Here is a 16,696-nt window from a genome sequence, read left to right as displayed (position 1 = left end):
TGTCTTTTAAATACTTACAGGGATGGTGACTCCACAGCTTCCTTGGGCAGTATGTTCCAGTGCTTGACAACCCTTTTGGGAAAGAGATTATTCCTAATCTCCAGTCTAAACCTGCCCTGGTGCAGCTTGAGGCCGGTTCCTCTTGTCCCATCCCTTGTTCCTTGGGAGCAGAGCCCAGCCCCTCCTGGCTCCATCCTCCTGTCAGGCACTTGTAGGGAGCCATCAGGTCCCCCCTGAGCCTTCTCTTCTCCAGACTGAACCCCCCAGGTCCCTCAGCCCTTCCCCATCACACTTGGGCTCCAGGCCCTGCACCAGCTCCGCTGCCCTGCTCTGGCCCCCCTCCAGCACCTCAATGGCTCACTTTTAGTGAGGGGCCCAGAACTGAACACAGGATTTGAGGTGCAGCTTCACCTGTGCCCAGTAAAGGGGAACAGTCACTTCTCTGGCCCTGCTGCCACAACTGTGGCTTATACAAGCCAGGATGCTCTTGTCCACCTGAGGGCAAGCTGGCTCATATTCAGCTGCTGTTGACCAACACCCCCAGGTTATTTCTGTTGGCTGCTTTCCAGTCACTTTTCCCACAGCTGGAGCACTGCATGGGGTTGTTGTGGCCCAAGTGCCAGACTTGGCACTTAGCCCTCTTGAACCTCGTACAAGTGAGTGGGAGAGGAGTGTCCATTTTATGCGTGGGGTTGTCTGTGGGGAGTATTAACAACTCTGCCTTTCACCCCAGGTGACTAAAACCATCCTGGCCTTCCACCGTGCGGAGGAGGCGGCTTTCAGCGGGAGGGAGCAGGAGCTCTTTGCCCAGTTCTGCATGGCTTTCCTGGATGACCTGCTGCCCTACCTGAACCGTTGCCTGCAGGTCCTCTTCCCACCGGCACAGATTGCACAAGCACTGGGTGAGATCCCGGGGGGTTGTGTCTAGTGGGCAGGGGGGAAGCCTGATCCCCCCTAGTTCTGCTGCTCCCGCCTCTGTGGGGCTTCCCTTTGCCCACAGGCTCCCACCAGCCCCCCTTTCCCTCTCTGGCAGGCGTCCCCCCCACCCAGCTGCAGCGCTTCGGCCACCTGGGCCGCATCAACGTGGCTGCTCTGAGGGAGTCGCTGGCTTTCCTCCTGCCGGCTCCGCCAGATGAGGAGCAGCCTCTGCGCCCGAAGGAAGAAGAGGAGGCTGAGTCCCTGCCTGCACCCCTGCCTGCACACGGGCAGGAGGGGTCCCCCGAAGGGGCTCTGCTGCCGACAGCAACCACGGAGTAGCAGGGCTGGGGCTGGGGCCGGGCCGTGTCACCCCGGCTCCTGCCCGCGTCACCCCGGCTCCTGCCCGCACCCTGCCCGTGGGACGCGCTCCCCGCCCTGGGCTCTGTCACCCCGCCGCACCCTTCGGTCCTCCCCGCCGGCAGGTGTCGCCGTCTCGCCCCGTCGTTCCCCGCGGGGCTGCAGATGGCGGCGGCGCTGTTGGCGGGGCGGCGCGGGGCGGCCCGGGCGGTGGCGGGGCCCGGCGCGGGGCGCGGGTGCGGGGACGCTGCGGGCTGGGGCCAGCGGGAGCGCTCGTACTGGCGGGCGCTGCGGAGGCGGGTGCTGGGCCCGCCCGCGCCGCCCTTCGCCGCCCCCTGCCAGGTCGGAGCCCCGGTGCTGCGCGCCGCCGCCGCCGCCGTGGCCCCGGAGCTGCTGGGCGGCCCCGAGCTGCGGAAGCTGGCGGCGGCGCTGGCGGCCGGGCTGCGGCGCGGGCCGTGCCTGGGGCTGAGCGCCCCGCAGCTCGGTGTGCCGCTGCGGGTGTTCGCTGCGGAGCTGCCCCCCGCCCTCTGCCAGCAGTACCCGGCCGCGCTGCGCCGCGCCCACTGCATCGAGCCCTTCCCGCTTCGCCTGTTCGTCAACCCCGTGCTTCGCGTCCTCCACACGCACCTCGTCACCGGCCCCGAGGGCTGCGCCAGCCTCCGCGGCTTCTCTGCCTATGTCCCACGCCACTGGGCCGTCCATGTGTCGGGTACGCACCCCACATCCCTGCCTGCACCCCACCGGCCCTGCCTGCACCCCCGGCGTCTGCCCAGCACCGTGGCTTCTCCCTGACCGCTGCTGTCGTAGCAGGGGTGGATGAGCACGGGGAGCCGGTGAGCTGGGAGGCGAAGGGCTGGGCCGCCCGTGTTGTCCAGCATGAGATGGACCACCTGGATGGCATCCTGTACATCGACCGCATGGACACACGCACCTTCACCAACGTCAGCTGGATGGAGCTGATGGACTGACACCCGTGGGCCTGATCCCACTGGAGAAGAGCTGCAGCGGAGCCCTGCACCGGACACTGGCCAGAGGGGCAGCACAGCACTGCATGGGCTCCTACTCACCATCACTACAGCCAAAATACACACTGTGATGCCTCAACCTGGCTCCTCGCGCTTCCTGCTCCTGGGTTGGGGGTGGCCATGGGTTCAGCCCTCATTGTTCTGACTCCTGTAGTCATCCTATGGGTCTAGGAACCAGCACCACTGCCAGGGCTGTGCTGGATGAAGGAATCCCTTTTCCAGGACTTGTTTGTGGTCTGGGGTGAAGCTGGGGATGGGACACGCAGTTTGGGGCAGAGGGGGAGGCAGGCTGACAGGAGGAGCCCTTGTGGCTCTTCCCTTGGCTGGGGGCTGCTCTCAGAGGGGGCAGAGCGTTACACTCTCTGGGAACAGTTAGCAGCTCCCAGTGGCTCCTGCCTGCACACGGCAGTGGCACAAGCAGTGTGTTACTGGGTGGAACTGGGGGGGCCAGGCTGACCCCTGCCAGTGCAGTCAGATCCTCACGGAAGGGGCCGGGCACCACCTGAAGCTTTTGGATTGTTTTTATTTTCATATAAACAAGACAGAACCCAAAGCAGCATTAATTTAAAAAATAAAAAAGAGCAGAAGAGTGGGGTGCACCCGGGGGGGCAACCAGCCCCCAGGCCATGGCCAGATACCTCCCCCACCCGCCCCGGGCCATACATCCAGGCCCCACCAGGTGCTGCAGTGCAATCGGGTGAGCGGTGAGCAGAAGATGAACCTGTTTGGCACAGGCAGCAGGGAAGGGGCCACCCCAGCCCCACACCCTACCCACCCCTCAGCCTTCCTGTCCGAAGTCCTCCGTGAATTTCTTCACCTTCAGCAGATCCTCGGTGTTCACCGTGGGGCGGGTGGTGGCCAGTGAGCGCAGCATGTCCGACTGCAACACAGGCGGCTGCGAGCTGGCACAGGGTAGGGACCCCCCCCCAGCAGTGCAGGCAGCTCTGCCCACCCGGGGCTGCCATGGGCCACAGTGTCCAAGGGGGTGCCCGCAAGCAGGACCCCCTAACACACCCCAGCCCTGCCCAACCCGTGGCCTGGGGACAGAGACTGGAGGGGGAACGGAGATGTGGCAGGGCCAGGGCTGCAGCATTGCTGGCCTGCATGAGCCTCCGCACACCAGGACGGGTGCCTGGCACTGCGGCAATGACCACACTCACCATACAGACCATGGGCTCCATCAGCTTGTCACTGGGCACCTCCATCCAGGTCATCTCAGTGGCTCCCGGGTCGCCAGGCGAGCACGGCATCAGGAGGTCATCCACAAAGGTGCCAGGATTGGTGCGGGAGGGACCACGGACCTGCAGCAGAGCGGCAGGGTGGGATGGTGGCCACAGCACCAGCACCAGTCATGGGGCTCCCCCACCACCCCAGGACAGGCCCCCCAGGCCGAGAGCTGTCCCCACTCACCTTCTTGAAGTGTGTGGCCGACTGCACCTTGCGCACAGGCTGCATCAAGGCGTCCCGCACAATAATGCTGATGTCAGCCCCCGAGTAGCCATCGGTCTTGTGGGCCAGCTCCTGGATATTGGCCTCGGTCAGGCAGTGCGGGGTGTTGCCAAGGTGCAGCTTGAACATCTGGGCCCGCGCTGCCTCCTCAGGCAGAGGGATGTAAATGCGCTTCTCAAACCTATGGGCAGTGCAGACAGGGGGTGAGCCCCACGCTGCCAGACGCTGCCAGGGCTGTGGGGCTGGAGCTTGGGGGATGCTGAGTGCTGCTCACCTTCTCCTGATGGCAGAGTCCAGCACCCAAGGGATGTTGGTGGCACCCAGCACCAGGATCCCATCGCTGCTGTTCCCTACACCTGCACAGGAATGCAGTATAGATGGCTCAGTGAAATCCCCAAGGAACGACGTGTGTGATACAGGCATCTGGCAGCTTTTCCTGTGCCTGCCTGCCCATCCTGCTCCCTCCTTTCCCTGTTTTCTCCCCACACACACCCTGCATCTGCACCAGGAATTCCGTCTTGATGCGCCGGGCCGCCTCACTCTCATTCTCATTGCGCGAGCCACACAGTGAGTCCACCTCATCTATGAAGATGATGGAGGGCTTGTGCTGCCTTGCCAGCTCAAAGAGATTCTTCACCAGCCTGGGAACAAAGAAAGCAAGGGATGGGGGTCCCCACCAGGAACCCTGTATGGCACCAATGGTACCCAGCACCTGTGACAGCCCCAGGTGAGGAGCCCCAAACTCCTCCAGCCCACTCTGCGAAGCCTGTGGGCAACGAGGCGAGCACCACTCTGGGAGAAGGTTCATGCCCTGTGGAGCCCTGTGCGTGCCCATGCTCTCCCATGGGACCCATTATCTGCATTAACAAGCAATAAGCAATAATAAGCATTAAGCCAAGCGCCAGTGGGGAGGCCAGGAGCCAGCCCGCAGCAGCCGCACCTCCTTGCTGCCAGCTTACTTCTCACTCTCTCCCAGCCACTTCGACATCAGGTCAGAGGATGACACGGAGAAGAAGGTGGAGTTGTTGGCCTCAGTGGCCACGGCCTTGGCCAAGTAGGACTTGCCAGTGCCAGGGGGCCCGAAGAGCAGGATCCCTCTCCAGGGTGTGCGCTTCCCTGCGACAGAGGCCAGTGTCACAGCTCCCCTGTCCCTGCGCAGGCCAGATCCGTGTGGGCTCACAGGGACACACGTTCCTGTGCTTAGGGTCACATCCCAGCACACGCTTGCCCCAGCTCCTGCCCCATGGCACCTCCTCCATGGGCAAGCAGCAGCCGTGGCGCTGCCGTGCCTCTCACCAGTAAACAAGTGTGGGAACTTGATGGGCAGGATCACAGCCTCCTTCAGGGCCTCCTTGGCTCCCTCCAGGCCAGCCACATCACTCCACCGCACATTAGGCTTATCCATCATGATGGCACCTGTGAGAAGGCAGCTCTGCTCATGCAGCCCCACAGAGACAGGCCAATACGCTCCCAACATCTGCTGAAAGCCAGGAGAGCCAGAGCCCTCATCCCTCCCTAACCCTCTGCTCCACCAAGCCCCTCCACTCACACCAACCCCACCATCCCTCGGCACAGAGGCTGGTTCTGGGGTTACCAGACCCCAGCAACACACCCCTGCCTCCCAGTCCCACAGCCTGCCTCCCTCCCCACAGCCACCCCTTGCAATGGCCCTTCAGGAACCCCTCTGCTGACCCTGCAGCCAGCCAGCAGGACCATACCCACACTGCCCAGCACAGTCCCTCACCCATCAGCTGCTCCTGCAGCATTTTCTTCTCAGGGTTCTCGCCCTCGCTGTCACTGTCACTCCTGGGGAGAGGGGACACGGGTCAGGAGCGGGATTGGCCCCGGCGTGGCCGGTCAGGGGGGTCTCGGCACCTCCACACACCCCTTGTTGTCATTCTGAGACTCCTTGACCGGCTTCTTGCCGTGCTTGTCCTTGCTCCGCAGGTATTCCTTCAGCTTCTCCGCCCGGTCCAGGTACTGCATGCACTTGGCTCGGATGCTCTCCTTCGCCTTGTCGCTGTGAGCCTCATCTGTAGAGACCCACAGGCGTCACCCGCGGCACCGCTCCCCGCCCCGGACCCCCGAAGCCGCCGCCCTCACATTTGATGGCGTGCAGGAAGTACTCCACGGCGTGCTGGTACAGCCGCAGCGCCTCCTCGTAGTTCTTGGCCTTGTCCTCCTCCGTGGCTTTGGTGACCAGGTCGATGGCTTTCTGCGGGGCAAGTGCGCAGCGCGGTGAGCCGGGCACCGGGCCCGCACCGGCTCCTTCCCACCCCCGGGTGACAGGGCCTGCTCGCACCGGCGCGGCCGGTGGGACAGGAGCCTCCTTCCGCCACCCCCCCCAAGGGCAGGATGAGGCCGTCCCAGTAGGGCCCGGCACGGGCGCGGAGCGAGGCCTTCCCCCGCTGGCTCCGCACCGGTACCGGGGCCGTGCGAGGGCCTCCCCGCCGGGGCGGGCGGAGGCGCCGCTGCACGGCAGGCGCGGGCCCGGTCCGCGCTCCGGCAGCCCCCCCGTACCTGCAGGGTGGACGTTGTCATCTCATCGCCCGGGGTCGCCGCTGCTGGCGCGGCGCGGACCGGCCCGGCGGCGGCGGCGGAGCTGAGGCCGCGGGACCCACCGCGACTGCGGCTGTGCGCGACAGCGCCCCCTTCCGGCGCCCTCCAGCACACGCGGGGCGGAGCCTCGCCCCCTCTGCTTTAAACCACGCCCCCCACACTGCACCGCCCCCTCCCCGGGCCAGGGGGCGCGCACGCGCGCACGCGCACGCAGATTCCAGTCTCTCACTGGAGCAGCTTGCTCCAAGCCCCTGTGTCCAACCTGGCCTTGAACACTGCCAGGGATGGGGCAGCCACAGCTTCTCTGGGCACCCTGGGCCAGCGCCTCACCACCCTCACAGGGAAGAGCTTCTGCCTTACATACAACCTGAACTGCCCCTGGTTCAGTGTGAACCCATCACCCCTTGTCCTATCACTACAGTCCCTGATGAAGAGTCCCTCTCCAGCATCCTTGTAGGCCCCCTTCAGACACTGGAAGCTGCTCTGAGGTCTCCACGCAGCCTTCTCTTCTCCAGGCTGAACAGCCCCAACTTTCTCAGCCTGTCTCCATACAGGAGGTGCTCCAGCCCCTGATCATCCTCGTGGCCTCCTCTGGACTTGTTCCAACAGTTCCATGTCCTTTTTATGTTGAGGACACCAGAACTGCACACAATGCTCCAAGTGAGGTCTCACGAGAGCAGAGTAGAGGGGCAGGATCACCTCCTTGGACCTGCTGGTCACGCTCCTCTTGATGCAGCCCAGGATACGGTTGCTTTCTGGGCTGCGAGCGCACACTGCAGCCGGCTCATGTTCAGTTTCTCATTGATCAACACCCCCAAGTCCTTCTCTGCAGGGCTGCTCTGAATCTCTTCTCTGCCCAACCTGTAGCTGTGCCTGGGATTGCTCTGACCCACGTGTAGGACCTTGCACTTGGCATGGTTGAACATCATGAGGTTGGCATTGCCCACCTCACAAGCATGTCGAGGTCCCTCTGAATCCCATCTCCTCCCTTCAGTGTGCTGAGCGCAACACATGGATGCACAAAGGCACATGTGTGCACCCCCAGCGTGTGCTTGCAACTACAGACACCCCAACATGGATACACATCCCCCCCTTTCAACCACCCATGTATGTGTGCACACCCCTACAACACCTTTACGGGTGAGTGTCCCTGCGCCCACCAATGACCCTCACGGCCCCACTGCCCCAGCCAACCCCACTACAACACTCCAGTGTCCCCCCCAGCATCCCCTTGTCCAGTCCCTCCCGGTCTTTCCCACACTGGGTAGCACACCACTGTTCACCCCACCACCACCATGTGCTGTACCATCAGTTCACCCTGGCACGGGCACACACATCACCGTGACCTCCTCTGTGACACCCATAGAGTAAGACACCACAGAATGAGACCCGGACACCCCATCAAAGGCAATCTGATATAAATAGCGATTTACAAAGAATACAAAAATAGAAGGGGCGTGCGGGGCCTGTAGTGCTTGTGTGGGAGCTGCAGCCCCGCTGGGGCCGGCACCCCCCAGGATCCCCCTGCACCCCACAGCCCCGGCTAGCACAGCCCCATAGAAAGCAGAAAGTGAGCAGAGGAGTTTGGCTGAGGAGCAACAGAGCCTCAGCCAGGAGCGGGGAGCCCTGCGGGGGGTCCCACTGCACCGGGGCTCTCCCCACAGCCCACAGCATGGAGCTGCCCCCCCCAGAGGGAGAGGAAGTACAAAAGCGAAAGTGCATGAATCTACATGTACTGCCCCCATCCCCAGGGCCTGCGAGCCCCCGAGCCGTGGGGGGCCAGATCCCCAGCAGCTCCCGGGCAGGGGGCCAGGCTCCAGGGTTGGGGGTGCCATTGGGGGGGGTCCTGGCAGCCCCAGCCCTGCAGGAAGCAGAGACACAGCATTGTTTTCTGGCTTTGGGAGGTTCTGGGGGGATCACTGCTGCACTCTGCAGCAGCCCTGAGAGCAGCAGCAGGGTGCAGGGGGTCCCCTCTTGTACCCATGAGTGCCCCAAGTAAGACAAGTATGTGTCCCCCACCCTGAGTGGGGCGCAATGGGGGCATCACAGAGCCCCAGACCCATGCCATTTGGGGACAATGTGACCCCCTTTGGGGGGAGCCCCAAGGCAGGAGGGGTGCTGGGGGGAGCACTGGGGTGCTCCAAGGCACAGTTGGTGAGATGAGTGATGGGTTTAGGCCCGGGGGGGTTAAAGCTGTTGTCTGTGCCCTGGCCCCCCCACCAGAACTGGGGGGGCTGGGATTGCCAGTGCAGAGCAGGAGAGGCTCAGGCCCCCTTCAACCCAGAGCAGCCATCCTGCCACTGCCCCGGCAGCTCCTGGGGCAGCCAGTCCCAGCCCCGGAAAGGCACTGGTGGGACAGGAGGTATGGGGGGGGCCTCCGCTTTCCCCCTGGTCTGTGATGGGGAAAGGCCAGGGGGGGGCACCTATGCCAGCAGCCCCATGCGGGTGACTTTGGCTGAGAGGAAGGTGTGCAGGACGAAGACGATGGGCTTGGGGCAGGAGTGCAGGTCCAGCACCTGGGGGGGAGATGGGAGAGCAGAGTCAGTCCCCCCACCAAGATACCAAACCCCATGGGGGCACTAGGATCTCACACCCAGGGCTGGGAGCTCCCAGCCAGTGGTAACCAGCGGGTCCAGGCAGCCATGGTGATGCTGCAGGGATCAAAGAATCCCAGAATGGTTTAGGTTGGAAGGCACCTTAAAGCTCATCCAGTCCCAGCCCTCTGCCACAGGCAGGGACACTTTCCACTGGAGCAGCTTGCTCCAAGCCCCTGTGTCCAGCCTGGCCTTGAACACTGCCAGGGATGGGGCAGCCACAGCTTCATCTGCATTAGCACATCACCACCCTCACACTGAATGACAAAGGGAAGCCCACCCAAATCCAGGGCTGAACCCCGCTGCCCCCTTCCTCACCAGCTCCCCCTCGGGGCCCCCGAAGTCAAGGTACAGGGTCCTGATGCCGTCATCTGCCGACATCTTCAGCCTCTCGTAGGGGTAGCGGAAGAGGATGCTGCCGCCCGGCTCCTCGCAGCAGATGGTGAAGCCACACTCGTAGTGGATGCAGAGCAGCACCTCCTGCCCACCCAGTGTGCAGCCTGCGGGCACAGGCAGGGCTTAACCCACTGCCTGCACTGCTGCTGCTGCAGCTGCTGCACCCCTGGGTGCAGGTCCCTGCCAGGACACCTGGGTCCTGGTGCAGGGAAGGGGGGAGCCCGTGTGTATCCCCTCCCCACAGCACTCACCCACGGTGACCTCCTTGATCAGCTCAGCGGCAGCGTGGCAGCCCTGGACCAGGATGCGTGTCCAGGAGGAGAGGTCCCGGTGGGTCTCCACACGGAACACGTGCATCTCCACACCCTGGCGAGAGCCCGTCCGGGTGGCAAAGGTGAGCTCTGAGCCCAGGGCGGGCGAGCGGAGGCCCGAGCCCGAATGCACCAGCCTGGGGGTGGGGGGGAACAGAGAGTCAGGGGCACGATGGCAGCATCAGGACGATGCTGCACCATGCCCACCAGTGTTTCAGTGTCTGTCCTCTGCTCCAGCAAGAAGCAGAGCCAAGGAACCGGGCCCAGAGGATGAGGGTGGATGGACCGAGCCCTGCCAGCCCACCTGGTAGCCACCAGCGGGTAGCTGTGGCATGGAGAGGCCCAGGCATCCCTGGTCCAGGGCATGCCATCGTACAGCAGCAGGTCCTTCTCTGTCACTGCCATGAGGACAGGCCGCCACTGCTGCCGCCCTCCGTCCAGGCGTGCCTGCAAGAGACATAAGGACGTGGTGAGGAGCACGGGGGGCAACTGAAGCTATGACCAGGCCAGCCCCAAGCCAGCGGCTCCATGCTGCAGGGCTCTCGGCTGTGTCCATGTGTAGGGTGCTACCGAGGGTGCTGATCCCACAAAACCAAGACGGGAGCAGCTCTTAGGGGACCCCACCGCTGCGGCCGACCTCACTGTGGTACCCGGGCAGGCTGTGGCTCACAGGCAGTGAATTCACGGAAAAGCAAGAGGGTGATGAACATCTCCAGCCAGGAAATCCCAGCAGGAGAAGGTGCTGAGGGCATGGGAAGCACTGCCTTTGCTGCCTGTTGTAGGTCCAGCCGTAACAGCTGTATTTCTCCTTCTAGTAGCTGGTGCAGTGCTGTGTTTGGGCTTTAGTCTGAGAACAATGCTAGTAACACACTGATGGTTTAGTCTTGCTCAGTAGCACTTACCCCGATGAAGGGCTTTTCAGTCTCATGCTCTGCCAGTGAGGAGGGGCATGGGAAGCCGGGAGGAAGCAGAGACAGGACACCTGACCCAGACTAGCCAAAGGGGTATTCATATCACAGCATGTCATGCCCAGTATAGAAACGGGGGGGAGTTACCCGGAAGGCCCGGATCACTGCTCGGGTTGAGCTGGGTATTGGTCAGCAGGTGGTGAGCAATTGTACTGGGCATCACTTGTGTTTACTGGGGTTTTTTACCTTCCTTTTTTAGTTTTATATTCTCTCCCCTTCTTACTTCCCTTATTTGTAGTAGAAGGTTTATATATACTTTAGTTTTCTATATCCTTTAGTTACTGGGCTGTTCTTATCTCAGCCATGGGGTTTACATTCTTTTGACTCTCCTCCCCATCCTGCCCAGATGGAAAGGAGAAGAGGGCAGCAAGAGGCTGCATGGTTCTGAGTTACCAGTTGGGCTTAATCCACAACACCACAGTGCAGCCACAACAGCAGAGCCCGGTGTTCAGGCTGGTGATGGAGCTCTCCATCAGCCATGCAGCTGCACCCACAGCCCCACTGTCACTGCTGTCCCCACAGCAGCAGCTTCATCATAGCCCTGGCACACGTACCTGCTCGGCCAGCCAGGCGATGTGCTTCACCTCCCTGCCACCGGCCACGGCGCCGCCGGTGCCCAGCATGGCATTAAGCTCAGCCAGCACCTGCGGGAGCAGGGCAGTGATGTTGGCGTGCAGCGCCATGAACCAGGAATGCGCCGTCGCTGTGTCCTTGCAGCGCAGGATCAGGGTGTTCCGGCTGTCCGGCGAGTGCAGCTCGATCAGCCTGAGAGGGGACGGGAGCGGGGGCATCCCGATGAACCTGTGCCCAGCCCAGCAAACTGCCCGCACTGCTCTGCGGCTCTGGCTGTGCTGGGGAGGCTGGTACCAGCCCTGCCAGCAGGCAGAGCTGGGGGGATTTGCAGGGACCCCTTTTCCATAGGCAGGGCAGGCTGCCAGCCACCCCACAGGGTCAGGGGTGCACAGCATAGCCCTGGCCAAACCACCCAGCTTCCCTGTCAGAGTTCAGCAGTGGAAGCAGGAGGTCATGGGCAGCCCCCAGCCCTGTCCTGGGGGAGTCCATGGGGAGTGGATCCCCCCACCAGCAACCACTGGAGTCTGGGGGGGGCACGGGCGGCCCTCACCTGTTCTCCAGGTCAGGCATGCTGAGGTTCCTAGCAGCGAAGCACATCTTCAAGGGGATCACCTTGCGGTCACGGGAGCCCTGGTGCTGGGGGGACCCCGAGTCCTCGCTGCCGCTCAGGCTGGGTGACTGCGGGGCAGCCCCCTCCCAGGGCAGGTCCGACACCAACGAGGGCTTCTTGATGTAGGGGGTCACCTCCCGCATGAACTTCACTAGGGAGGAAAGGGGAAAGGACAGGGTAGGACTGGGCAGGGACCCTGCACCCCTATACTCGAGCCCTGCGCGACGAGGATGCTCTGACCATGGGGGTGTCTTGTCCCCCCCAGCACACAGAGGGTCTCGGGCAGACCCCCCCAGCGGCACCAGCACAGCTCATGTGCCACGGAGCTGAACTCCACTCCCTCCTCATGCTACAGGCAGCAGGAAAGGGGCACTCTCCTTCCCAGCCGGGGGTGCGGCACGGCTGGAGAGGCCTGGACACGGGGCCACGGCCTGGAGGGTTCCACCCTGCCCGGAGACAGAGATATCCCAAGTGAAGGACAGGCGCTGGCGGCTCATCCCCGCTGCCGGCGCGGGTGTAGGAAAGGGAAGGCGGCGCAGCACAATGGGGCCGGGCAGGAGGTCAGGCTGCAGCCCATCCTGGCTGCCGCGTTGCAAGAACAGCACTGGCCAAGTTTCCAGCGCCGCAAGCTCTGACGGCGAGCTGACCCCATGCTGCTGCCTGTGCCTGCCAGCAACCTGCCGGCAGCCTGCCTCCGCTCCCGGCGGGATGGAGACGAGGAGAAAGGTTTGCAGCCAGGACATCCCGGCTCCACGCTCCTCTCCAGGCTGGGCAGGAAGGAAAGAGGCACCGACTCCTATTCCCCCCAGACCATCCCTCCGTGAGCACCACCCAGCCGGGATGAAGCAGAGCCCCAGCGAGGCGCCGGCACCCTGGAGCCCATCCCAGCTCCGACGGGGCAAGCGGTGGCCTGGCTCACCCTGCACACGGTGCCACCGCGGGTTCACCCTGTGCCAAGGCTGCCGCAGCTGCCGCGCCAAGGGAAAGCCAACGCCTCCAAGATGTCAGGGAGCGTCAGCGGAGCCGCTGCCAGGGCCGGGATGAGGCAGGAAAGCTGCGAGGAGCGCTGACAGCAGCCTGGGAGAAGGCAATTGCAGCTGGGGCTGGACCCTCGCCCGTGCACTACCCCCTGGCACGCATGGCGTGAGAGAGCAGCGCGCCGGTGCCAAGCCCCGCAGCCCCTCGCCAGTGGAAGAACGTGCCGGGAACAGGAACGCTCACACACCCCAGGGCAGCGGGGAGTTAAACCCAAACAACAGAAAAAGGCAAATAAGCCATAATCCGCCGTGAAGTGAAACTCCCCGTCGCGGAGCCAGGACAACCAATGCCTTGCCAGAGACGGAACAGCAGCAGCCATGGGGCCCCAGTCCTGCTTTCGGCACTGCCAGACCTCCCGGTCCATGGGCATAACACACTCCATGGTTCACCCGCTGCACCCCCCACCGCAGGGGCTCTCAGCCCCCCCTGGCCGCCCCCCTGGTTTGCTGAGGGAGCAGCACAGCAGGGCAGGACGTGCTGCCACGAGACGCTTGTCCTTGCTGCGGGCAGCAAATGAGTTAATATTAGCCTCCTGCTGCACTGATCCCGGGATTACCGCCGTCCCCGCGCACCCCTAATCCTGCTGCCTGGCTGGGCAGGGCAGGGACGCGCCGCGGGGCAGTGGCAGAGGCGGCAGGTCCTGCCATGGGGCTTTCTGCCAGATGTGGACAGCTGCCTTCAGCACCGGACGGGAGCCTGGCACCCGCCAGCCACCACCCCCCATGGCAGCACTCCAGACCATTGTGCCAAGACTGCCGTGCCAGTGCCGGTGTCCACCGGGGCATGGCCACCAGCTCACCAAAGGCCGGGACAATGGCATCTGCAACCACCGCTTCTGCTCCTGGTGAGGCAGTGGCCGGAGCACAGCCACCCCGACACAGCCTGTGCTGCCCCACCTACACCTCACCACAAAGGAAACCCGCTTGCTGCCGGCACCCTTCACCCAACCTGCTGCAGGAAGCTGCTCTGGCTGCACAGCAATGCTGGGTTAGCACCAGCCTCAACGGGGCTGAGCCCCCAGGCACTGCCTGGACAGCTTCAGTGGGTGCTCAGGGCTGGAGCCCCCTCCTGCCACAGGTACCTCACCCAGAGGGGAGACACCAAAGAGGTTTCCCCACCTTTGCACATGGGTCGGCTCTACCATGGGCCTTCCCCTTTGCCTGCCCAGTGTGCGCCTGTCGGCCACAGCTCTGCCCGCAGCTCCCAGCACAGGCGGAAGGGCTCCCTGCCCCCAGTGCGCCGGAGCATGCCGGAGCACGCCGTGTGCCTGTGGGCACCCCGAGAGGACAGCGCCAGATGCGGGTCCCTGCAGCCAAACCCAGTGCCCAGGGCAGGAGCTGCCGGTCCAGGTGAAGCCTGGCACCGTCCAGGACCCTGCCAAGGCTGTCACAACTCCAGGGGCTGGTGAGGAGGGATGTGATGGGGACGGCACAGCCAAGGTCTCCCCCATGTCCTCTCCAGGGCCTGCAGGTGCCGGACAGCACTGCCAGGCCCTGGGCCAGCCGCAGCCGTTGGATGAGCCGCCCCAGCGGGAAGGGAAGGGGCGGCTGCTGTGGCGCCTGTGCCTGTGGCGGAAGGGAAGGATAAACATGGCACGGGGCTGGAGCTCTGGTGGGACAGGATCAAACAGACAGGGGAAAGGATGCGGTGGGGAGGTGGTGGATCGGGCACGGTGTCCTGGGAGGGCTCTCACTGCTGTTGACAGCGGCCCTGAAGCAGTGGGTGTTCAAACACCGAGCCCAATGACACAGCTGCACCCTGGTCCTTACAGCTTCCCAGCCGTGGCTGAGGCACAGAGAGCTGCCCCGTGCCAAGGAGCCCACCTGCCTGCCCTCATGCTGGAAGTGTCCATCACCAGCATCAGCCCAGCCCAGCCTCGTACAGGTGACCAATTCCAGCACCCAATGGGCATTGTGTCCGCAGAGCAGCTCCACGCACCAGAGAACAGGATGCCGTGTGCGGCACCACGGACCTGCTTGGGACACTCTGACCCACACAACACAAAGGGCTTGTGTCCTGCCAGCTGCCTGGGGCACAGCACCCCATAGCACAAGCCCTGTGTGCCGCGCACCAACAGGGCAGGCGGGTCCTGCCTGAGCTTGTTGGGCTGCCGGGAACAGGTCGGGCAGGAGCTGGTGGCTCCATTAGGCCAGCCCCAAAGTGGCTGCACGGTGGTTCCAGAGCCCCCAGGGACCCGAGCAGACCCCAACACCCTGGACAGAGCCCTCCCAGGGCTTCAGAAGGCACAAGTGCCCACCGTGAGGGCTCTGGGTCTTTGAGGACTGAGGACACTATCCATGGGGGGACACTGAAGCCAGGGGACTCCAGTTCTGTGCTGGGGGGACCCCAGCTCTGCCCACAGGGACCTCAGCTCTGCCCTCATGGCAGACATGGTCAGTAGAAGTTGCCCATCCTTGTCACCAGCTGGGAGGGGTCCCCATCCCACCACAAGCAGGAGCACCCCTTCCAAGGGAGAGGACACATTATCCTTGTCCCCATGCCAGGCGGGGGCACAGGACGACCCAGCACCAGGGTTGGGAGTTTTGGGGGGACACACATGTACAGCGGGAAGGGTGCGAGAAGAGGGAGAGGGGGATCCCACAACCGGAAAGAGGGCCCAAGGTAGGAGGGGTCCAGGAGCCCAGTGACAGCAGGCAGGGAAGTGTCATGAGACCTGGTAGTGGGGCTGCGGGGCACCCGGGGGAGGAGGGGGCCGCTATGGGGAACGCGGACGGGGCTGGTTTAGTCAGTACCTTCGAGGATGACTTCCCTCCCGGCACGCTTCAGCGCCTGGACGGCTTGATCGTGAGTAGCATCCCGTAGATCGACGCCGTTAACGGCGAGGATGGCGTCGCCGAGACGGAGCGCCCCGCTCCGTTCCGCCGCCAACCCCGGGAAGATACGTGAGATGAGCACCGGCATACGGTTCTCCCGACCTCCCTTGATGCTGATACCGAGCCCTCCCGCCTCCGCCTTCACCACCCGCACCCTCCGTACGCAACCGGGCGCTGCCTCCGGGTTTCCGTTAACCACGCCGTTAACCACCGCCGCTTCGCAGCTTCCCGGTTCCGCCGTTAAGCTCAACGCTTCTCCGCTCAGCTCCGCCGCTACCCGCACCCAGCGTTCCCGTAACAGCAGCTCCAACAGCCCCGCTTTGCAAGCGCGGGTCCACACGGCCATGCCGCCGGTGATGCCGCCGCCACCGCTGCCGCGTACCGGGAAAGGGGGCGGGGTCTACCGAGGGGGCGTGGGCATGTAAACACGCCCCTCGCCCGCATGGCGCGCTGCGATAGGCTACACGTCGCGGGGGAGGCGGGGCTAAGACGCCCCTCCCCTCTCTCCGCTGAGACCAATCGCAGCAGAGGCGGCTCTCACTGCCTCTGCTGCGATTGGTAGCAGAGAGGGAGGGGGAGTGAAGCTCCGCCCTGCGGGCGATTTCCCGCCCCCGCGCTTTACTTCCAGCCCCGCTCTCCATTTCCCGGGCTCTGCTCAAAGCCTCTCGCCCCTGCCCGCTTGATTTATAGCCAAGAGCATCCTGGCTTTCATCAGCGGTAATGTGGCAGCAGAACCAGCGCAATGACTGTCCCCTCTACCGAGCACTGGTGAATCCTGTGTTCAGTCCTGGTCCCTCACTGCAAGAGAGACGTTGAGGTGCTAGAGCGGGGCCAGAGAAGGGCAATGGAGCTGGTGCAGGGCCTGGAGCCCAAGTGTGATGGGGAAGGGCTGAGGGACCTGGGGGGTTCAGTGTGGAGAAGAGAAGGCTCAGGGGGGACCTGATCGCTGCCTACAAGTGCCTGAGAGGAGGATGGAGGAGTTGGTTGGTCTCTCCTTCCAAGTAACAAAGGATAGGACAAGAGGAAAAGGCCTCAAGCTGTTCCAGGGGAGGTTTAGACTGGAG

The 16,696-nt window shown here is 63.8% G+C and overlaps 2 protein-coding genes across 5 annotated transcripts; both read right to left on the bottom strand.

Annotated features, from left to right (window-relative positions):
* Positions 1–2,806: 2,806 nt before the first annotated feature.
* VPS4A (vacuolar protein sorting 4 homolog A) lies at positions 2,807–6,400 on the bottom strand. 4 transcript variants are annotated; one of them, XM_080637474.1, is made up of 11 exons: positions 6,270–6,400; positions 5,853–5,964; positions 5,635–5,782; positions 5,494–5,555; positions 5,046–5,165; positions 4,709–4,865; positions 4,242–4,390; positions 4,024–4,105; positions 3,711–3,930; positions 3,461–3,601; positions 2,807–3,180 (listed from the first exon to the last, which is right to left on the bottom strand). In XM_080637474.1, exons 1-11 carry the CDS (start codon positions 6,288–6,290, stop codon positions 3,079–3,081), a joined length of 1,314 nt encoding a protein of 437 aa, XP_080493600.1. In that variant the 5' UTR covers positions 6,291–6,400; the 3' UTR covers positions 2,807–3,078. The 4 variants fall into 4 exon arrangements, with proteins under 4 accessions (XP_080493600.1, XP_080493598.1, XP_080493599.1 ...); XM_080637472.1 differs by having other exon boundaries at positions 2,807–3,601; XM_080637473.1 differs by lacking the exon at positions 6,270–6,400 and having other exon boundaries at positions 2,807–3,601; positions 5,635–5,769; positions 5,853–5,946.
* Positions 6,401–8,731: 2,331 nt separating this feature from the next.
* Positions 8,732–16,004, bottom strand: SNTB2 (syntrophin beta 2; the record flags this gene model as incomplete). The annotated part of the gene is made up of 7 exons (XM_080638670.1): positions 15,552–16,004; positions 11,701–11,911; positions 11,132–11,342; positions 9,914–10,056; positions 9,550–9,746; positions 9,221–9,402; positions 8,732–8,824 (listed from the first exon to the last, which is right to left on the bottom strand). Exons 1-7 carry the CDS (start codon positions 15,976–15,978, stop codon positions 8,732–8,734), a joined length of 1,464 nt encoding a protein of 487 aa, XP_080494796.1. The 5' UTR covers positions 15,979–16,004.
* Between the last annotated feature and the right edge of the window lie 692 nt (positions 16,005–16,696).

Source organism: Psittacula echo, assembly GCF_963264785.1.
Source record: "Psittacula echo genome assembly, chromosome: Z".
Taxonomy (NCBI): domain Eukaryota; kingdom Metazoa; phylum Chordata; class Aves; order Psittaciformes; family Psittacidae; genus Psittacula; species Psittacula echo.
This window is presented reverse-complemented; position numbering and strand designations above follow the sequence as displayed.

Bases quoted from the DNA above. Each gene is read 5' to 3' on its own strand.
- VPS4A (XM_080637472.1), bottom strand. From the start codon at position 6,290: ATGACAACGTCCACCCTGCAG. The intron at 5,556-5,634 runs GTGTGTGGAGGT...CCCTCTCCCCAG, and splicing joins TCTCAGAATGACAACAAGGG to GAGTGACAGTGACAGCGAGG. The intron at 4,391-4,708 runs GTAAGCTGGCAG...CTTTGTTCCCAG, and splicing joins TGGCTGGGAGAGAGTGAGAA to GCTGGTGAAGAATCTCTTTG.